Consider the following 23,673-nt stretch of genomic DNA (forward strand, 5'->3'; position numbering starts at 1 on the left):
GGATTTGTGAGAATCTACTGAATCTACTGGTACCTTGTTTCCCATGTAACAATAAGAAATATACTCAAAACCTGGATTAATCTTTTTAGTCACATAGCACTACTATTATTCTGAACACTACTGTACCTCATCATCAGTGTACCTCATGATCCATGTTGTGCATGGTGGCACTATATCAATCTTTTTTGCAATAAAAGTTTACTATAATGGTACCAACTGTAGCTAGACAGGTCAACTTCTGAGAGAAGAAAAAGTCAGTCTTCCCAAATGTGCATTCCACTTGCTGCACTAGCTTGCCTGCAGCAGGACAAGTATTAAGTAAAGGCTGCCAGAAGCCACGGTAAAAGAATTTAAATCAGTGTAAACATATTAGTCACCATCGAGAGACCTACACCAAGCACTCAAGCACTAAGCCCACTCAGTGTATACACAAGTATTAATATGTCCTTGTGTAAAGGTCTACAGAAACATTTGACATAATGATATAAAACAGAACTCAACTTTAACGGCCACCTCATCGAGTTTCCGAAGGCATGAACGGTACTTAGAAATGCAACTAAAGAATTTATGTTGGGATTTAAGCCTTATAATCTGCAGTTAATCAGGGTGCTTGACAATTTCACATGTTAGAAAAGTACCCAGAGTACCCAAATTCATTTTTAGGCCTAACTGAACAGTAAAAACCTCTAAAGAAGAGAAGTGTACGTAATTCTATCACATATTAAAAAACAGTGTCTACAAATCTTTGACCTCTTAATTTTGACCTCAGTGAATGGACCAGGCCACGGAGGGGTAATTCAGTGAGCCTGCTCTGTTTGGAAGAAATAAGGTGCAGATTTATGTGGGAGGAGCTTTTTTTCCTGGAAAAATCATATTTAAAAGTTCAAAATTTACAGCTATAATTCTGAAAAGACACAAAAATGTAAATGTCTCAGTCATTTTTTTTTTCTAATGGCTTTTGTGTGTATTTGGAAATGAACTCTTTGTGTTTTATCAGTATTTGCTTCTTCCTGAGGCTTAACTGAGGCTATTAAATATGCATTTTGCTATAAAAGAGATAGACGTGTCTGATATGTTTAGAAAGTCTGGAGGTTTTGTGGACTTGTAATATGTTCACAGTCATAGAATCCAGTGGGTTAGTCAGTTCTGAGAGGCTCACACTAACATTCATGGAGCAGACGACTGGAATCATGAAGGCAGTCTGACATTTTGATAATCAAAAACAGTATCAGGTTTAGGCATCAACCTATGTGGGTTATTAAAACATTACAGTGTGAGAACAGTGCAGCTAATGCAAATGGACTCAAGTGGATGGCATCATCATGACATGAGGATAATCTAAGTATACAGGAAGGCTGAAACACCCTCAAGAGTTTATCCTCTGAGCTTCTTCCTGAGTTTGAGATAAACTCTGAACAAAGAAACAAAACCATGCTTGAGATTAAAATCTTGTAGTAAATCTCTTGCAGCTTCTGGACATTGTGCAGACTGAAGCCAGTGGCTTTCCCATTCCACAGTTATTATATCAGACAAAGAGATGTTCCAAATAAACTGCTGATTATTAGCTGGTTTATTTGCAGATGCCAAACAATTTGCTTCAAGCTGTAAATATTTCAACAGGACTTTTGGAACTGACGAGTCTTCATCATGGCCCAAATCACTGCAGTTAAAGAACAGAAACAAAGTCTGTATGCTGGCCATCCAGCAAGGCCAGGAAAGCTGAGTTTATTAAAACAAGGAATCAGGCTTTCCTTGGAGAGAGAGATGAGAGAGAGAGAGAGAGAGAGAGAGAGAGAGAGAGAGAGAGAGAGAGAGAGAGAGAGAGAGAGTCCAAATTTGCATAATTCCTCTCAAAAAGATGGTAAATCAACTCATTCTCTATCAGTTGCTCTCCATGGAAAATACATAAATACTCCTCTTTTGAACCTTGCACAGTATCTCATTATTGGAAGCACCTTCTGACATGACCAATGACAGAAGCTCTCCATCACCACGTCTGCTTTCTGCCCCGTGTCTCAGTACCTGGGACACTAACAATACCGTCAGAATGTGGATTATTCACATTCTGGGAGGTGATGGTCTAGTGGTTAAAGCGTTGGGCTTGTGACCAAAAGATCCTCGGTTCAAATCTCAGCCTGACTGGAAAATCACTAAAGGCCCTTGGGCAAGCTCTTTAATCCCCCTATTTCTCCCAGTGTGTAGTGAGCGCCATGTATGGCAGCACCCTCACATCAGTGTGAATCTGAGGCATTATTGTGAAGCGCTTTGAGCGTCTGATGCAGATGGAAAAGCACTACATAAATGCAGTCCATCTACCATTTATTCAGCATTTCTGGTCTTTCTGTGGTTTGTCGGGAAACATTTTACTGCGTGGTGGCTTTTGCATTGTAGCAAATTATTATTATTTTTTGTCACATCCCAATTTGCTACATAGCTTCTCATTCAAATGAACACATTACAGTGAGCTTGCATATCATACTAAGGTTTTTTTTAAATTTCTCACTCGTGTCAGGGCAATGATTTAGCTTCACACTTTTACCCGTTATCCCCGTGTTCACTAAATTGCGAGCACAGAATTGAAATACACTCAGGAATCAACCACAGACTTGCCATCCTATACATACTGCAGCATTAAAAATAAATAAAATGAAAATAAAAAGCTCTGGGATAAACTACACTCAGTCAGGCAGACATCGTGAACAACAACATGATTTTCTTTACTCTGTTCAACCTCCTCGACTTGGAAGAAGAACACAGTGCGGATGACAAAGAGGACATAAATGCCAACCTCCCCAGCAAGAACAATGACAAAGATGACTATGCCATCTTGCTTTCTCTTCAGCTGTAGTGGCGAGGTACTGTGGCTCAGGTAATTAGACAATGGCCTGTGTGCTTCACGAGACAACAAGGGAGAAGGGATTTGTACAATGGAAAAACCATCCTGCAGTTAGAGGTCATGCTAGCTGTTTTAACAATATTAGTGTAAACCAAGTGGCAAACCCCGATGGTGTCTGATGAAGTGCAGTTCCTTGACTGGGCACTTGGGGCTGGCTCCAAAACAGTGCTCTTTCCCATAGGACTCGGTTTTAAAGTGTCTAACATCAGAGCAAAAATAAACGTGTTTACAACCTAGAACAAAAAAACAGTTTTGGGCTCCATAGATAGTTTCCTTATCCATGACAACTGCATGGGGGGATTTTTTCTTCTAACTTCTCAGTTAACATATTTTAAGCCATAAAGGTCTGTAGAATTGGGGTGTGGTCGCTTTGAGTGACAGCAGCTTGGCCCAGCGATTCCTCCTCTCGAGTATTTTATTACAAACACCTGGAGTAATCTGGTTTGTTGTGTGGTGAAACGTCCTAACTGATTATCTAAGACATCTCTGCTGCAATATTCATGCTGAGTAAAATTCTTGTGAAATTTGTTGCTGCATGCTAATGGCGGTAGCACTTTTAGCAGCTGTCCATATCCTGATCTGTTAGGTCCACTTAATGTATGATTACAGAGAAAAGAAATGAATATAAACTTTCAATGTCCACCACAAAGTAAACCGTCAGGAGAACCACTGCACAGTCCCCAAAAAATATGATTTAACAAACACTTGAACCCAGGTTAAGTGGTACAGACTCTAAGAGGGGGGCCTGTTCAGGCATCTTTTGTCACATATGGAGCCACCATACAGGTGCTGTGAACATGGCGATGTCCAGAACATGGCCCAAACCCAAACACAGGCTTCATATTGGCTGTTCTGGGTCTCAACAGAAAACCTACGGGTGACATCACGCAGGCTTTGTCCAGTATATATACAGTCTATGGTATAACCCTTTCAGACACAGAGTTCCTATGATGAGGTATTCTAGTCTTGATAGCAACAACATAGACAAGTTAGATTTAATTCAGCCATCATTAATTAGTTAATGTGCACATTAACTTGATGGCTAACTCCGGAAACACCTATCAAGCGACAAATGCCGACTGCTTGTCACCCTTTGCCTGTGGCGCTTGTGGCTAATGTGACCATAGGGAAGGTCACTAGTTGGTGTTCAAGTGTCACAAGAATACAAGACCCGAAGAAGCAGGATTCTAAAGACTTGGGTCTTCATTTTCATTAAAAGATTCACAGCCTCAATATTCCACAATGTTTACAAATCATCAGCACAATTCGTCAATAACCTGAAGGCTGTTATTTGGTCTTGGCAGTAGCTAGAGAGAGTTTCTTTGGGTTCAACCACTCTACTGTGCTGGGGAGGTGATGGTCTAGTGGTTAAGCACTGGGCTTGAGAGCAGAGGATCCTTGGTTCAAACCCCCATCTGGCCAGAAAATCACCAAGGAGCTTTGAGCAAGGTCCTTAATCCCAAAGTTGCTCCTGTTGTGTAGTAAGCACCCCTGTGTGACCTATTCAAGGTGACAGCATTATCTGAAGAGACTGTCAATTCTAGGCCAGCAACCTTAGGGAGAAACAAGAGGTAGCATCTTATGTCTTTCCAGCAAGGTGGCACATTGTTCACAACTATTACGTTACCTTGGGTTTTCAGTTGTGGCTTCCAAGAGCCACAGCAACAGTTCAAACAGCCTCAGTTTCCACACTCAGGAGCAGGTGACCACCAACCAGATGAGAAATCAGTTGCAGAAATCCAAAAAGTTCTTCGAGAAAGTTGCAGCAATGCTGGGCAAACCACTGAGAATAAGGGATTTACAGCAGTGGGTGTCCACTCAGTAGTATTTCTATTAAAAGATGAGGAGTTCCTCAGAATATCTGGCAATATTATATCATGGGAGGAGGCCGGGAATGGCCACAACAAGAAAATCCTACAATTGGCTTTCCTCTGAGACTGGATTTGTGGAAGTCGATCGTGAAGAATGCATCATTAACAGACATACTCGAGGCGAGGCTGGTGAAGGAATTCTGGTTTGAAAATATTTACTATAACTGTGAGCGTGTCATACTCAAGATGAACACGACAAGGGTGGTGTCCTGTATGAATCAACAGAGGAGCACTTGTACCACAGAATCACTCGGACTGGTTTACAGGCTTCCAGTGAAGAGCAGCAGAGAATTGTTGTCACTTTGTGTATCACACATCCTGGGGTTGCTGAACAGAAGGATGAATTTGCTCTTCATGAGAAACACTCTCTTCAGGAAGTGCTCTCTGACTCAGCATATGCTTCAGTTGTTGTGGGGAAGAGTTGGTCAGGCATCCACAGATCTCTTTGGATCACATGAGAGATCACCTGTTCTTTTCACTAAGAGACAGGGTGTTCCACTGGGGCTGCACAAGGGCATCCATGGCCACACATGCATTGTTACTGCTCCATTGAGACTGTGATGAAGGCAAACTGTAACGCTCAAAATCCAGGAGATGCAGAAGTGGCTCCAGGTAACTCCAGGTCTCTGATAGCATAATGAGATACCTCACTGCTCAGCCTGTCTAGCATTTTGGTTTACACATGAAAGTATATGCTGAGGCTGGATGGGCATGCCACAAGCTCTTATGAGGAAGAATCCTATTTGTAACTTCAGGTGATTGGTTAGTTCCACTGTCCTTGACTGGCATAAATGTGCTTCCATAATTGGCTGTCAGAAATCCCTCACTAGGTTCTCTAAGAACCGTGGTCACAGTGCTAGCAAAATACCCATCAGATCAACACCATGCATCCAGTGTAATACACTTTTTTTGGCAGATGTAACATGTTGCAACTTTCATTGATGACTTTGATTATTGTATGTCACGAAGGCTGGCCAAATTAGACGCACAGTATAAGATACCGCTGAGGGTTTGATTAAAAAAAACTTGAATTCTCTTCCAGGTTGCCATGATCACAGCTAGCTGTATATAAAGCAAACTGGTGCAGAAATGGAAATAGTCCCCAGTGTGTCAGTTTACTCATGCACAACTCCCCTCAGACTTTACAATGCAGACACTTAAATGACTTCTTCGCAGTTCATCTTTACAGATTCCCCACAATGAGAGAGGTTTTCTCTGGCATTGAGCCATGGATTGAGTGCATAACTCCAAACAGCTGAGACACAAAGTATCCACTAATCTGGACACGTCATGGGTTTGGATGCAAGTTACATCAAGTTTTGTCTGAGGTACATGCAAGAATTTGAGTGTAATTTGAATACAAATGTGCTTATTTGTCTGCCAATATTTGATTAGGATCCCCCCCTCCTTCCACTTCCAAAAAAAAGTTAAGAGCAGCTGCAAGTAACGAGGTGTCTGGTCAAGCCAAGCTTCTTATATTGCTTCGATTAAGTGAATACAAAAGGCATTTTAATATTTTATATGGCTGTCAGCAGTTAAGTATGCCATTTGTTTCTCCCATTTTGCAAGGGGGATGGGGGGAAGGGGACAAAAAAAAAGAAAGCAAGGCTCAGTCAGGAAGACCAACCTGAAATAAATATGAGAACAGGAAAGACCCTGCCAGTACCCACAACCAGCAAAGTCCCCAAATTTCCATAAATCAAATGTACAAAAAATATCAGCACTGACGCCACATTCTAGGTGTGAAGAACTGTTCCTTTTGGGAGTTATTGTCATATACACGACTCAGCGCAGTCTCATGGTTTTTTTGCTTTTTTTTTTTGTGCTCCCGTCACGATATGATTAAAAAGTTTCGTGACGGGGATTTTGTTAACTCCATATTACGAACCCTACTCCTTCCCCAACCCTAACCATAACCCCCCCCCCCCCCACTTCACTGTTAATTTCGTGCAGCCATCATGAAATGAATTAGAATAAATTCATGCTGCCATGACAAAAATGTGGCACTTTTCGTCACAATATCACAAATCAAAAGATTAATGTATATTTCATGCTGCTGAATCACAACTTGCCATGAGACTGGGTTGACACTACTACATCACATGGTTTTCACAGTCATTTTCTTAAATAACAATTGTTGCATCTTGCGCCACAGTATGACTGTACTCATACGATTATGTCCTAAATTAATACAAAGGTGTGTGCACGTGTATGTGTGAGTGTGTGTGTGTGAGAGAGAGAGAGAGAAAGCATATTTCTTGCTTTGTGGGATTTGAATACTGACATGTGACCTTTTACTGTACAGAAGCACACTTTTTGTTTTTTGTTTTTCTATATAGCCACAGCAGAATAAATTTGGCAGAGGGATAATATAATGATGGCCTGTCAAGTCTAATTCAAAACAAAGCATCAGGCAAAGTTTGCCACAGGTTTTTATGATTTTACTTTCTGTTTTTCAAAACAGATGCTGCTGCAACATTGAAACGGTCATAATTTAGCAGTAAAGTTTTCAACAGTAATGTCAGACAGTGATTTCTGGATCACAGTTGTGGGCACAGTTATCCATAAAGTTAGCTTCAACCGTCACTATTCTGGTTACTGAAAAGGTAACTGGGCCAGCACATGTCCAGGCCTGTTTGAAGTTCACCAGTGACCATCTGGATGATCCAGAGGAGGCATGGGAGAAGGTCATGTGGTCAGATGAGACCAGAATAGAGCTTTTTGGAATCAACTCCACTTGCTGTGTTTGGAGGATGAGAACAACCCCAAGAAAACCATCCCAACCGTGAAGCATGGGGGTGGAAACATCATACTCTGGGTGTGCTCTTCTGCAAAGGCGGACAGAAGGACTGCACCGTATTGAAGGGAGGATGGATGGGGTCACATATTGCGAGATTTTGGCAAACAACCTCCTTCCCTCAGTAAGAGAATTCAAATCAAATCAAATCAATTTTTTTTATATAGCGCCAAATCACAACAAACAGTTGCCCCAAGGCGCTTTATATTAAAAGGAAAAGCCATACAATAATTACAGAAAAACCCCAACGGTCAAAACGACCCCCTATGAGCAAGCACTTGGTGACAGTGGGAAGGAAAAACTCCCTTTTAACAGGAAGAAACCTCCAACAGAACCAGGCTCAGGGAGGGGCAGTCTTCTGCTGGGACTGGTTGGGGCTGAGGGGAGAGAATCAGGAAAAAGACATGCTGTGGAAGAGAGCAGAGATCAATCACCAATGATTAAAAGCAGAGTGGTGCATACAGAGCAAAAAGAGGTGAATAAAAAGAAACACTGGGTGCATCATGGGAAACCCCCCAGCAGTCTAAGTCTATAGCAGCATAACTAAGGGATGGTTCAGGGTCACCTGATCCAGCCCTAACTATAAGCTTTTTCAAAAAGGAAGTTTTAAGCTTAATCTTAAAAGTAGAGAGGGTGTCTGTCTCCCTAATCCGAATTGGGAGCTGGTTCCACAGGAGAGGAGCCTGAAAGCTGAAGGCTCTGTCTCCCATTCTACTCTTACAAACCCTAGGAACTACAAGTAAGCCTGCAGTATGAGAGCAAAGCGCCCTATTGGGGTGATATGGTACTATGAGGTCCCTAAGATAAGATGGGACCTGATTATTCAAAACCTTATAAGTAAGAAGAAGAATTTTAAATTCTATTCTGGAATTAATTAATTAATTAATAATTAATTAATAAAAGAATTGAAGATGGGTCATGGCTGGGTCTTCCAGCATGACAATGACCCCAAACACACAGCCAGGGCAATGAAGGAGGGGCTCCATAAGAAGCATTTCAAGGTTCTGGAGTGGCCGAGCCAGTCTCCAGACCTGAACTCAATAGAAAATCTTTGAAGGGAGCTGAAACCTGAAAGATCTGGAGAAGATCTGTATGGAGGAGTGGACCAAAATCCCTGTTGCAGTGTGTGAAAACCTGGTCAAGAACTACAGGAAACGTCTGACCTCTGTAATGGCAGACAAATGTTTCTGTACCAATTGTTAAGGTCTGTTTTTCTAGGGGATCAAATACTTATTTCATGCAATAAAATGCAAATTAATTATTTAAAAATCATACAATGTGATTTTGTGGATTTTTTTAGATTCTGCCTCTCACAGTTGAAGTGTACCTATAATAAAAAAAAAAATACAGACCTCTCCATTCTTTGTAGGTGGAAAAACCTGCAAAATTGACAGTGGATCAAATACTTATTTCCCTCACTGTATGTCCAGTAGTAGTAATCCAACTCCTATCCCATGTGAAATGATTTTTAATTCTCAGCTACTCTGTAAGTACCATGGCCTCCCCGCCCTAAAAAAAGTAATTTAAACTCATCTATGTTCACCACTTCTACTCCTTGAAACCGCACTATTCCACTGGGCTCCCTCTCGTTCACACACATGAACTCAATCTTGCTCCTACTGACTTTCATTGCCCTTCTCTCCAGAGCATATCTCCACCCCTCTAGGCTAGACTCAACTTGCTCTCTCCTGTCACTACAGATCACAATGTCATCTGCAAACATCATAGTCCATGGAGACCCCTGTCTGATGACCTGTCCATCACCACTGCAAACAAGAAAGGACTCAGAGCTGATCTTTGGTGGAATCCCACCTCCATCTTGAATGAGTCTGTCATTCCTACTGCACATCTCACCACGGTCATACTATCCATATACATGTCCTGCACTAACCTCACATACTTCTCTGCCACTCCAGACTTCCTCATACAATACCACACGGCTTCTCTTGGCACCCTGTTATAAGCTTTCTCTAAATCTACAAACACACAATGTAACTCCACTACCAACACCAAAAAATATACGTGGGCTGTCCGTAAAGTATCGGCCCTTTTTATTTTTTTTAAAAACTATATGGATTTCATTCATATGTTTTTATGTCAGGCAAGTTTGAACCCTCGTGCGCATGCGTGAGTTTTTCCACGCCTGTCGGTGACGTCATTCGCCTGTGAGCACGCCTTGGGAAGGAGTGGTCCCGCCTCCTCGTCGGAATTTCATTGTCTGGAAATGGCGGAATGAAAAGGACTTTTTTCCATCAGATTTTTTTCCGAAGTTGTTAAAAGTGAAATCTGCCGGAAAATGGCTGATGTCCAGCTCTTGTGATTACCGGAGAAAGAGCACACGACATCTCGTATCCACAGAGCCATCTGTTTAGCAATGATACGGTGTTTTGTGCCGCGTTGTCGCAGCTCGGAGCGCAGTGCGCCAAGCGTCCTTAAAGGGGTCCTTAAAGCAACAGTTAACAGTTCTTATTCTCTGTGAAGCCCGCAAAATTTTCACTGAAAGCCAGATAAATTTTTCGAATGGTTTCCAGATGCCAGTTTCTAACAGCTTCTGAAAAAAATCTGATGGAAAAAAGTCCTTTTCATTCCGCCATTTCCAGACAATGAAATTCCGACGAGGAGGCGGGACCACTCCTTCCCAAGGCGTGCTCACAGGCGAATGACATCACCGACAGGCGTGGAAAAACTCACGCATGCGCACGAGGGTTCAAACTTGCCTGACGTAAAAACATATGAATGAAATCCACAAAGTTTTTAAAAAAAATAAAAAGGGCCGATACTTTACGGACAGCCCACGTATATTTTTTGGTGTTGGTAGTGGAGTTACATTGTGTGTTTGTAGATTTAGAGAAAGCTTATAACAGGGTGCCAAGAGAAGCCGTGTGGACAGCCCACGTATATATAACATAATGCTAAAATACCCTTGGCCGTATGAGCATTGTCTTCTGTATAATTCGCAGTTGTTTACGTGGTATCCCAGTACAAAGTGTGTGTGTGTGTGTGTGTGTGTGTGTGTGTATATATATATACATACATATATATATATATATATACACACACACACACACTTATTGTTATTTACATTAATTATTAAGATCCTATTGTCTTACTTACAATTTGTACATGTCCAATAAAGCCACTCTATCATCAATCATAAACAATATTTATGTTTATGAGCTTTTGACAAGAGCAGAAGTTAGCTTTGAGTTAGCGGAAGTTTGCATGCATGCTGACGTCCACGAAATGTCTTGTAAATCACTCTAGAGGTGTTATCAGGTTACAAAAACAGCATTTTCAGTTTTAGACATGTTTATTTATTGCTAGTTTTTACATAATATATGACAAAGAGGTTGTATTTACACACAAACAAAACAGTTTGCAGCTAGCTACCAGTCTGTGACGTCACCACGCTAACATCCACTAAATGTCTGTTATTAGGTTTCAAAAACAACATTTTCAGTTTTAGAAGTGTTTATTTCTCACTAGCGTTTACAGAATATATGAGAAACATCATATAAACACATAAATGAAGCATTTTTAGAGAGACCTGCCACTGACATCACTGTACCACTCTACTCTGATTGGCTGTCACGTCCGCCACTCAAAACAAAAAAACAGAACAGATTATAACAGAATATGGCTTTTTAACCTCTTAAAATAGGTCAAGGTCAGCCACCTTTGAACCTGTCCAATGTCTGTGTTCCAAGAATGTTGTCTGTGAATGTGAAGACTGTGGCAGTAATAGGACTGGATTTATACTGAGTACAGCCAGACAGACGGACGCAAAGTCTTCGCAATACCCAATGGCCATATTTGATGGCCTCTGGTAAAAATGTTCTGAGAAAACTGCAGAAATCACTGTCAGTTAAAATGATTGCAAGATGGCTTGCATTGCAAAAAAAAAAAAGAACTTAAGATGTGTAATTACTGAGCGGGATAACAATTTGAGATGAGGCCAAGGATGATGAAATTCACAAGGCCACAAAGGAAACACCATGCTACTAATCATTGCTCTGTTCTGAAAACATGCACAGCAGCATAAGAAAAAAGTAAGATCATTGGAGCAGGACCAGATCACAGAATAACCTGATTTCTAAACTTCGCCTACTTTTTACGAGGTCTGTCCATAAAGTATAGGTCCTTTTTATTTTTTTCAAAAACTATATGGATTTCATTCATATGTTTTTACGTCAGACATGCATGAACCCTCGTGCGCATGCGTGAGTTTTTCCACGCCTGTCGGTGACGTCATTCGCCTGTGAGCACTCCTTGTGGGAGGAGTCGTCCAGCCCCTCGTCGGAATTCCTTTGTCTGAGAAGTTGCTGAGAGACTGGCGCTTTGTTTGATCAAAATTTTGTCTAAACCTGTGAGGCACATCGAAGTGGACACGGTTCGAAAAATTAAGCTGGTTTTCAGTGAATATTTTAACGGCTGATGAGAGATTTTGAGGTGACACTGTCGCTTTAAGGACTTCCCACAGTGCGAGACGTCGCGCTGCGCTCTCAGGCGGCGTCATCAGCCTGTTGCAAGCTGAAAACCTCCACATTTCAGGCTCTATTGATCCAGGACGTCGTGAGAGAACAGAGAAGTTTCAGAAGAAGTCGGTTTTAGCATTTTATCCGGATAATCCACTGTTAAAGGAGATTTTTTTTAATGAAAGACGTGCGGACGGATCCGCGCGTCGGGACGCAGCCGACGCGGTGCGGCGGCACAGGAAAACACCTCCGTGTTGATAACCATTTGTAAAATCCAGGCGGCTTTTGATGGCTTTCAGTGGAGTGAGTATATGAGAAATTGTTTAACAGCTGGACATGTTCCAACTTGTCCTTAAGGCTTCCAACGGAGGTGTTTTTCCTCAGCAACTTCTCAGACAAAGGAATTCCGACGAGGGGCTGGACGACTCCTCCCACAAGGAGTGCTCACAGGCGAATGACGTCACCGACAGGCGTGGAAAAACTCACGCATGCGCACGAGGGTTCAAGCATGTCTGACGTAAAAACATATGAATGAAATCCATATAGTTTTTGAAAAAAATAAAAAGGACCTATACTTTATGGGCAGACCTCGTACACGTCTTCAGAGAGTAAATTACATAATATCCAACTAAAGAAAAGTTTGTGGAGCTTTACTCACTAAACTTAAGCTTATCTGTCATCTTGGAGCCCAATCGGACCCGGCGCCACGAGGGGGCATTTGGGGGCGACGCCCCCTCACATCATCAACCTCGCCCTCTCAGATGTTAAAGTTATCAAAAAAAAAAAAAAAGAAAGAAAAAGAAATACTGGAAAATATAGCAAAATATTAGTTATTCAATAATATCACATATTTAACAAATAAACCAAATTAATTAACTAGAGTAATTAATTTTAAAACAAACGGATATGGAGTGTGTCTGTGTTCAAGGAATTTGATAGGTTGAGGGTTGCGCTTGTCAGTGCGGCAGAGGGCAAGCTCGATTTATTCAAGCAGTGTCAAGGGCCTTTCACACTGCAAGCTTCAGCCACTGAACTATATACTGACGGTATATAGTATATAGTCAGCATATAGTTCAGTGGCTTCAGCGCGACGCTTTAACGGTCATAACGCTAGGCCGGTGCGTTTCCAACACGTCGTGACGTCAGACGCGTCGCTTCGGAAGCGGCAAGGGGGCAGAGATTGCGGCCACGTCACACTCCGGCTGTTTCCACAACCTGAAAAAAGTTCGGCGATCACCATCTTGAATTTGCGTTGCCTGAACCACAAAAAAGCTTTGAAAAACAGCAGTAGAACGATTCTCCCATCACCCTGCTGGGAGAAGCTTTTTTTCAGCTACTTTTCGGAGTGACGCCGACCGAGGGAGGACTGACGACTTGGTGGGATATCGATCGAACCACGACAGCGGGCCGACCCGCACGGAGAAGCCGGCCTTCAGGCATCATTCCTGGGCAGACCGAGGCAGGCAGCCGGGGGGATGGAGCAAACCCACTCAGTCTGAAATCTCCCACTTTTTGGATATATGCGAAGTCCCAGTTTGCCCAACGGAGGTTAGTTCTGCAGCTTTATCGAGGTGAGGATAAAATAAAAGTAAAATGTGATGTTTCTGCACTGCTGTGAAGGTTTATTGATTGGCTAACGTTAGCTTAGCTTTTTAGCACAGTTGATCTGAGTGAACGCTTTAATTTGTAGATGGTTCAGTCTTTCTTATTTTTACCAAATAAAGCTACAGCTTTTTTCAGACACCACAAAAGCTCAACTTTAAATAACGTATTTTTTCGAGCGTTTTTTTTCCATCGTTTGTTTTTTTTTTTTGCCGTTTTTTTTCCCTTTTTATATATAAACTGTTTAGTGTTTCTTTATATTTAAAGAAATATTTTTATTTGTCCCAATCAGGAACATTTGCTGTGCAGACAACCAAACTTCCATTGATGAGCTGAACACCATGAAGTCCATTCGAAAGAAAACATCTCTGCTCTTCAAAATAGGACAAAAGTGTCTTCAGCAACACCACCAGAGTTCAAAGCTGCAGAAGAGACCTTCATCTGGTCCCGAGAATCCAACATAACATCACCTGCTTCTAAATAAAAGGCTCTTTGAACAGCAACTATTTTATTATTTTTTAAAAAGCTGTTTCATTTTATATTTTAACAATAAATGAACGGATCATTAAAAATGTCCACGAATGAAAGTCAAAAGACATTTGCACAGGTAGAAGCTCTCCACTTATTGTGCTCAAATTCATATTTTAGAAATGACTCTGTCCTGATAACATTAAAGGCAATTACATATTTTGACGAAATTATAAGTTTAAATGACTATATATAAAAAAAAACATCATGAGGTTTATGTCACAGAAATCCTACTTTACAATCACATTGCAGTCATTGTTAAATTATTTCCTGTTGCATTTATAATAAACATTTGTATTTAGTTAGTGTTTATTTTTCAGGTTGAAAAGAGATAATCTACCAGACTTTAAAAAATGTACTAGTTTCCATGTTATTTTATTTGTGTAAAAATAAATATCCAAGGTTCCTTATGTTAAACAAGAAATTATCTAATCTGAAATAACAGGTGGTTTTAATTTACAGATGAAAGGTTTCTAAAGAACCATTTATTGATTTATTTAGCTATTTTAATTACAAGTGTTCTAAACTTTTTTAACAGTAATCAGAAATTGTGAGGTAATAAACAACAACAAAAAAAAACATTTCCAATGATTTTTGTTCAGAAAACTGCTCTATAAATGAGCACTCCTTTCACACGTTAATGTTTTGTACAGATCAGTGGTTTCTGCACTAATCGGATTGGTGCAGAAACCACTGATCTCTACAAAATGGATTGGTCCAATCCATTTTGTAGAGATCAGTGGTTTCTGCCACAAATCTTCCATGTTTTGGCCCGACGCGTCGTTCCTATTGGACAACGCGAAGGTACATCACAGCTCAGAGTGTCGAAAGTTGGTGCACCTCATCTCGACAAAACACCGGCTCTGTGGTATACAGGAGATCACTTGACCGAGGGTCTATACGTTCAAATAATAATTAAAAAAATACTGTCATCACTCTTTACTCTTAGTCTCTTACAACGGTGTAGCCTAAATACACGAGCTTTCGAGGAGCGCACCCAATTCATTATGCACGCTCAGAGGCACGTCCCCTCCGGTGCACACTTTTTTTTGGGGGGGGGGGGGGGGGACCCCGCTCCCTGTGATAAACTCATCGCCCCCTTAATATTTTTTTTTCTGGCGCCGGGTCTGAGCCCAATGATACTAATGATGCAAGAGTCCAATTATTCAAACCTTTAGTCCATCAAACCACAGGGGCTTAGAACACAGGTGGGGTCTGAGATGCCTGCATTTTGTTAAACTGCTTTCCAAACAAGAGCTCAAACATCTGTGTTTGGCTGGACAATCCACACACCATTTTCTCAGACTCCCTCCTCAAAGGCAGTCTGGACAGGGCCAAGGCCAAAAAGGTACTTTGATATATTGATCCTTGATAGGCAAACCTCTGCTCATTGAGCCAGTGATTCATTCGAAATATCTGATTTATATTTAAAAGCTGTAAAGGATAACAATCAAGGAAAGCACTTCACAGACCTACACGTATACAGATAGGAACTTTCAGGCAAATGAAGCAAAATGTCCATTTGATGACATTAGGGAGTTTCAAGTCACGCTATGGTGACCGGAAATAACTTTCCCCTCTTTGAGCAAATGTGTTAGCTGAACTACTCGCCGTAGCTGTCAAGTCTCTTACAGCAAACAGAGAGGTTTCTGGACTCGTGACCACATGAGGTAAATGTAAGAGGATTTTGTGATTAAACTTTCTATGTGTGTGCATGAAACAGTTTTAAAACAGTTGTACACTTGAGAGAGACACATTTTTTCCTTAATTTTGCGGTTTAATTTTATTTGTATTTAATTTTTAATTGCTGAATCAGCTGTTAAATGAGCTACATCAGCTAACATTAATCCAGGCAAAAATAGTTTTGTTAGTAAAATCAATCTGGAATTTCTATTACTGTATATAAATTTAATTTTAAACAAGTGTCAGTCTTTAGCTTTGTTAAGTCACGTCTGCTTAAATTCCTCAGCTACACTGCTCCTGCAGGAACATATGTAGATCCATTTCCAGTTACCATAGCAGCCTTTTTAAAAACCATTGCTGCATAAATTCCATATTATCTAACATCAGCTACTTCCATGTAGATTACAGACTGTGAGTATGTCAGCCAGATGATTTGTACCTTCCGTCCATGGTGGCCAAACAGTCCAGGAGGCCCCATGTCACCATGTTCTCCCTAAAAGGACAAAAATAGTTATAATTAATACAGAAATAAATCTGCACAATAGTTCTTTAAATAATGAAGATGTTTTAAGGAAGAGTTGCTGAGAGGAATAATACTTTTTGTCCTCTGGGGGCTTGACCAGGTGACAGTCCAGGATCTCCTTTTTCTCCCTAGCACATGAACATAGAGAAGATCATATTTTTGTTACATTTCCAAAAACTATTTTTCTCCAACAAGTATGGTGGTATACAGTACTAGTTTGTGCTGGTGTACTACATATTCCTCTGCATTGCCACATAGCTCTGCTTCACAAAGTGAAGAGTATCCCGACGTTCCCATTTACACTATCAAAAGAATGAGTTCATCCAACTTATTGGCAAGACTAGCTGTTATATTTACACGACTGCACACTCCATTTAGGTCCTCTGTTGATTTGGTTTACAGCAAGCCAGTGAGAAGTGCACATTCTTCTGCCTTTTCTGGCAGTGGGAATCCTCTCAGTGCATTCTGGGTCAGCCTTTAATGTCTTTCGTACCTCTGAAACAGCCAGAGTCCTCAGAGAACTGAGACAATTTCCTGTTTCAGCTGTTATCGTATAAAGAAACATGACGAAATAGACTTCAACAATGCATGCACTGCACAAATAGTTTAATCTTTACTCACCACATACGTTTTGCTTTTTCCACAGAAGTATGACTAGACACAGCATGAAAATGCTGCAGCACAATATATTCCATCTTGAAATATTTTTTTAAAGAATTTTTTTTTGGGGGGGGGGGGGGGGGGGCATTACAATATCCTCACTGATCCATTTTATGAGATTTACTACAAACCCTCTAACCTTTTCTAGAAGCTTTGTGAAGATCAGTAGGACACCCTATATCCAGAAGAAGAATGTCCTACACATGCTCTGAGGTCCAACGGGTTGGTGCTTAACCCCATATCCTGTAGTGTGAAGCATAAGACCACAACTCCCTCTGGACAGGAAGCCAGTGCATCGCAGGTTACTTCTCCAAGGCCAATACCCATTTACAGCTGGGTGGACTGGGACAATTGTTCAAGAATGTGAAGCACACACTTCAAATTAAATACAGTATCAATCAATCAATCAATTTTTTTATATAGCGCCAAATCACAACAAACAGTTGCCCCAAGGCGCTTTATATTGTAAGACAAGGCCATACAATAATTATGTAAAACCCCAACGGTCAAAACGACCCCCTGTGAGCAAGCACTTGGCTACAGTGGGAAGGAAAAACTCCCTTTTAACAGGAACAAACCTCCAGCAGAACCAGGCTCAGGGAGGGGCAGTCTTCTGCTGGGACTGGTTGGGGCTGAGGGAGAGAACCAGGAAAAAGACATGCTGGGGAGGGGAGCAGAGATCGATCACTAATGATTAAATGCAGAGTGGTGCATACAGAGCAAAAAGAGAAAGAAACAGTGCATCATGGGAACCCCCAGGCAGTCTACATCTATAGCAGCATAACTAAGGGATGGTTCAGGGTCACCTGATCCAGCCCTAACTATAAGCTTTAGCAAAAAGGAAAGTTTTAAGCCTAATCTTAAAAGTAGAGAGGGTGTCTGTCTCCCTGATCTGAATTGGGAGCTGGTTCCACAGGAGAGGAGCCTGAAAGCTGAAGGCTCTGCCTCCCATTCTACTCTTACAAACCCTAGGAACTACAAGTAAGCCTGCAGTCTGAGAGCGAAGTGCTCTATTGGGGTGAAATGGTACTACGAGGTCCCTAAGATAAGATGGGACCTGATTATTCAAAACCTTATAAGTAAGAAGAAGAATTTTAAATTCTATTCTAGAATTAACAGGAAGCCAATGAAGAGAGGCCAATATGGGTGAGATATGATCTCTCCTTCTAGTCCCCGTCAGTACTCTAGCTGCAGCATTTTGAATTAACTGAAGGCTTTTTAGGGAACTTTTAGGACAACCTGATAATAATGAATTACAATAGTCCAGCCTAGAGGAAATAAATGCATGAATTAGTTTTTCAGCATCACTCTGAGACAAGACCTTTCTGATTTTAGAGATATTGCGTAAATGCAAAAAAGCAGTCCTACATATTTGTTTAATATGCGCTTTGAATGACATATCCTGATCAAAAATGACTCCAAGATTTCTCACAGTATTACTAGAGGTCAGGGTAATGCCATCCAGAGTAAGGATCTGGTTAGACACCATGTTTCTAAGATTTGTGGGGCCAAGTACAATAACTTCAGTTTTATCTGAGTTTAAAAGCAGGAAATTAGAGGTCATCCATGTCTTTATGTCTGTAAGACAATCCTGCAGTTTAGCTAATTGGTGTGTGTCCTCTGGCTTCATGGATAGATAAAGCTGGGTATCATCTGCGTAACAATGAAAATTTAAGCAATACCATCTAATAATACTGCCTAAGGGAAGCATGTATAAAGTGAATAAAATTGGTCCTAGCACAGAACCTTGTGGAACTCCATAATTAACTTTAGTCTGTGAAGAAGATTCCCCATTTACATGAACAAATTGTAATCTATTAGACAAATATGATTCAAACCACCGCAGCGCAGTGCCTTTAATACCTATGGCATGCTCTAATGTCTGTAATAAAATTTTATGGTCAACAGTATCAAAAGCAGCACTGAGGTCTAACAGAACAAGCACAGAGATGAGTCCACTGTCCAAGGCCATAAGAAGATCATTTGTAACCTTCACTAATGCTGTTTCTGTACTATGATGAATTCTAAAAGCTGACTGAAACTCTTCAAATAGACCATTCCTCTGCAGATGATCAGTTAGCTGTTTTACAACTACCCTTTCAAGAATTTTTGAGAGAAAAGGAAGGTTGGAGATTGGCCTATAATTAGCTAAGATAGCTGGGTCAAGTGATGGCTTTTTAAGTAATGGTTTAATTACTGCCACCTTAAAAGCCTGTGGTACATAGCCAACTAACAAAGATAGATTGATCATATTTAAGATCGAAGCATTAAATAATGGTAGGGCTTCCTTGAGCAGCCTGGTAGGAATGGGGTCTAATAAACATGTTGATGGTTTGGATGAAGTAACTAATGAAAATAACTCAGACAGAACAATCGGAGAGAAAGAGTCTAACCAAATACCGGCATCACTGAAAGCAGCCAAAGATAACGATACGTCTTTGGGATGGTTATGAGTAATTTTTTCTCTAATAGTTAAAATTTTGTTAGCAAAGAAAGTCATGAAGTCATTACTAGTTAAAGTTAATGGAATACTCAGCTCAATAGAGCTCTGACTCTTTGTCAGCCTGGCTACAGTGCTGAAAAGAAACCTGGGGTTGTTCTTATTTTCTTCAATTAGTGATGAGTAGAAAGATGTCCTAGCTTTACGGAGGGCTTTTTTATAGAGCAACAGACTCTTTTTCCAGGCTAAGTGAAGATCTTCTAAATTAGTGAGACGCCATTTCCTCTCCAACTTACGGGTTATCTGCTTTAAGCTACGAGTTTGTGAGTTATACACGGAGTCAGGCACTTCTGATTTAAAGCTCTCTTTTTTAGAGGAGCTACAGCATCCAAAGTTGTCTTCAATGAGGATGTAAAACTATTGACAAGATACTCTATCTCACTTACAGAGTTTAGGTAGCTACTCTGCACTGTGTTGGTATATGGCATTAGAGAACATAAAGAAGGAATCATATCCTTAAACCTAGTTACAGCGCTTTCTGAAAGACTTCTAGTGTAATGAAACTTATTCCCCACTGCTGGGTAGTCCATCAGAGTAAATGTAAATGTTATTAAGAAATGATCAGACAGAAGGGAGTTTTCAGGGAATACTGTTAAGTCTTCTATTTCCATACCATAAGTCAGAACAAGATCTAAGATATGATTAAAGTGGTGGGTGGACTCATTTACTTTTTGAGCAAAGCCAATAGAGTCTAATAATAGATTAAATGCAGTGTTGAGGCTGTCATTCTCAGCATCTGTGTGGATGTTAAAATCGCCCACTATAATTATCTTATCTGAGCTAAGCACCAAGTCAGACAAAAGGTCTGAAAATTCACAGAGAAACTCACAGTAACGACCAGGTGGACGATAGATAATAACAAATAAAACTGGTTTTTGGGACTTCCAATTTGGATGGAAAGACTAAGAGTCAAGCTTTCAAATGAATTAAAGCTCTGTCTGGGTTTTTGATTAATTAATAAGCTGGAATGGAAGATTGCTGCTAATCCTCCGCCCCGGCCCGTGCTACGAGCATTCTGACAGTTAGTGTGACTCGGGGGTGTTGACTCATTTAAACTAACATATTCATCCTGCTGTAACCAGGTTTCTGTAAGGCAGAATAAATCAATATGTTGATCAATTATTATATCATTTACCAACAGGGACTTAGAAGAGAGAGACCTAATGTTTAATAGACCACATTTAACTGTTTTAGTCTGTGGTGCAGTTGAAGGTGCTATATTATTTTTTCTTTTTGAATTTTTATGCTTAAATAGATTTTTGCTGGTTATTGGTAGTCTGGGAGCAGGCACCGTCTCTACGGGCATGGGGTAATGAGGGGATGGCAGGGGGAGAGAAGCTGCAGAGAGGTATGTAAGACTACAACTCTGCTTCCTGGTTATTGATAACCAAACTTCTAACCCAGAGAGCCACCTGCCACATTACACTGGTTCCACCTCTTTGTTCAAACCCTGATAAACTATAACTGCAAAAACCTGTCCCAACATACAGATCCCCATGATCACCAGATGCCCATCCCCATAAATGCCGAAGGGGCAAGGGTTTTGAACCGGAAACCTTCCACACTGGAAACAAGCAAACTTAACTGCTTGGACACCACCCCTACTCCAACTGGTTCTGTATTAATCCCCCAAAATTGAATGGATCCTTTCTATGGAAGACTGGATACAAACTTACTCTCAATAGAATCAGTGATAATTTTTCATTAATTTTTAAGTAACAAGTAAACAAATCACCAAACCATTGTGGACGTAGTTATGATTACCATTGCACCACGAAGACTCAACCTGTTACAAACCTGATTGACGAATCTCAAAAATGAAGGAGTACGCTACACTACACCAATTGTAGAAAATTCTGAACGCAAGTTTATTTGCATTGCAATCATCACAATCATTACTATAAGAGAAAAACATTGCATGATAAAGGAGACGTGTGTTTATGTGGTCCCAAATCAGATAGAAATGGTCATTAACTGGTGATACAAGTTTGAGTCACTTTTATTTAAGTCCACAGTCAGCACTGTGACAACCTCTGCAGAAAAAAGGTACCGATGTCATTTCTAACTTTCTTAGTGGAAGAGACAGCAGCACTGAGAAGTCATAGAATGCTACAGAAAGAATATGCATCTTTTACTGGGTAACAGTGAAACTAAAACTCCATTCCCATTTTCACTGAAAGCTGTGTATCTTGAAATATTCTGTTTCTGGCTTTATCTTTATGATGAATGGTCTGTTTTGTGTTGCTGATATAGAAAAGCCTCTGTGTTTCTCTCCAATTCAGCCTATTACCAGACATCTTCTCCAATGGTCTAATTGAGAAATATAAAAAAGGGAAGTGGCTGGTGTTTGACGTTTCTATTTAATGGAATAACAACACACATAGTAATGTTACAGCATTGAATCAATCAACACAAGTACTCCTGCCCACTAATGTCTTAACTAATCTGTTGACTTCATAAATTTGTGCATCAAGACAGTTTATTTATTCGTTGGATTGAGAAACAATACAGGTTGCATGGCAAAGAGGCATTTAGAGAGTTCCCAAAGTAACATGATGAAACAACAGGTGAAAACTACATTAATCTGTCCTGTTATGGCAAACTGCATTTTACATCATATCCAAAAATATAAAGTTAATTTCATACTTATACACACTAGGTTTGTGTCATGTTTCTAATGGTGCAAAGACTTCTCAGTCTCAGACTGCTTTACATCTCTCATTTGAGATCAATGACAACATGTGGGAACACAGTAACATGTAACTGCTACATGATGCAATTTCATGGGGGAATGTTAAAATGCTGCTATTACCTGGTAGATCATTATCCATCAACACAGCCAGTTCCATGTTGGAAAAAATGTCTTAAGCTTTACCACAGTACCAAACTTACGGAGACATCATGTCAGCCATAACATGGAAATTTCTCCAGACTGATTTCTTTTCAGAGCCAGAAACCTGCTCCAGCCAAGAGCTACATGCACATGAATGTTGTTTCTTTTCACTCTCTAACATTCTTCTCAAAGAGATCCTTTGAGGGGTGAACGTTCAAAAACAAGCTAAAGGAGGTAATTTCTTCTGAAAGTGCAAAACCTCAAAATGATTTATATTTTCCACTGATTACATGCTTCTTCTATGCCTCCATTCACTTTAAATTGTAGGTTGCATGTAGTAGTGGGTAAATGAAGCCATTATTGTCTCATTTTATCATACAAATCAAGTTGCATATTTAAAACTAATTTCAGTTATTGGGGAAACATCATGTTTGGGTTCAGCTTATTCCTTTTTGTGAGCAGGGAAAATGTGCCAGACCAGGCAGTTTGCTGCTTCAGTTCTGTGTGAAAATGGGTCAAGCTGAGCTGGGCCCGTTTTGGTTGGGCGTCAGACTGCACATATGTACAATATACAGTAAGACTTATGGCTTTTCCCTGGTAAAACTCCAGGCCAAAGCATGGTATCAATTATGTTTTTGTGTCTGTTTAGTTACTGTTTACACACACACACACACACACACACACACACACACACACACACACACACACACACACACACACACACACACACACACACACACACACACACACACACACACACACACTCTGTGGCCCAGGATTACAGCTGTATTACAGAATTAGGAAAAAAAACCTCTGATGTGCAAAGTGAAAATTGTGACATTAAACATGACACCACCTTCAGAATCAGAATCAGAATCAGAAAAGTTTTATTGCCATATGAGTGAACAAGTTCACAACATTAGGAAATTGCTGCAGTACTTGGTGCTAACATTGAAAAAAAAGAGTAGTAAAACAAGTAATATATAATAAAACTTAACACTATAGCAATGTTACAAAATGTACAGAATGTATGAGCTAAGATAAATAAATGGTGATGATAAATGGTGATAGCAACAATCTAGAGTTCTAAAAGTTCTTGTTGATGAGGCTAACAGCAGAGGGGAAAAAACTGTTCTTATGGTGGGAGGTTCTGGTCCAAGGGGACCGTAGCCTCCTGCCTGAGGGGAGGAGGTCAAAAAGGCTATATCCAGGGTGAGAAGGATCGGCTCTGATCTGACCTGAACGCCCCAGTGTCCTGGAGGTGTACAGGTCCTGAAGAGATGGAAGGTTGAAGCCAATCACTTT

The 23,673-nt window shown here is 40.5% G+C and overlaps 1 protein-coding gene across 1 annotated transcript in view; it reads right to left on the minus strand.

Moving 5' to 3' along the window:
- Positions 1–23,673, minus strand: part of col27a1b (collagen, type XXVII, alpha 1b) — a 232,719-nt gene that overhangs the window by 151,671 nt on the left and 57,375 nt on the right. Inside the window, exons 6-7 of the mRNA XM_034170907.1 lie at positions 16,450–16,503; positions 16,292–16,345 (exon numbers count right to left, since the gene is read on the minus strand). Of these exons, the coding sequence (XP_034026798.1) occupies positions 16,292–16,345; positions 16,450–16,503 (108 nt within the window). The remainder of the gene's footprint in view (positions 1–16,291; positions 16,346–16,449; positions 16,504–23,673) is intronic.

The sequence above is a fragment of the Thalassophryne amazonica genome, chromosome 5 (assembly GCF_902500255.1).
Source record: "Thalassophryne amazonica chromosome 5, fThaAma1.1, whole genome shotgun sequence".
Lineage (NCBI taxonomy): Eukaryota > Metazoa > Chordata > Actinopteri > Batrachoidiformes > Batrachoididae > Thalassophryne > Thalassophryne amazonica.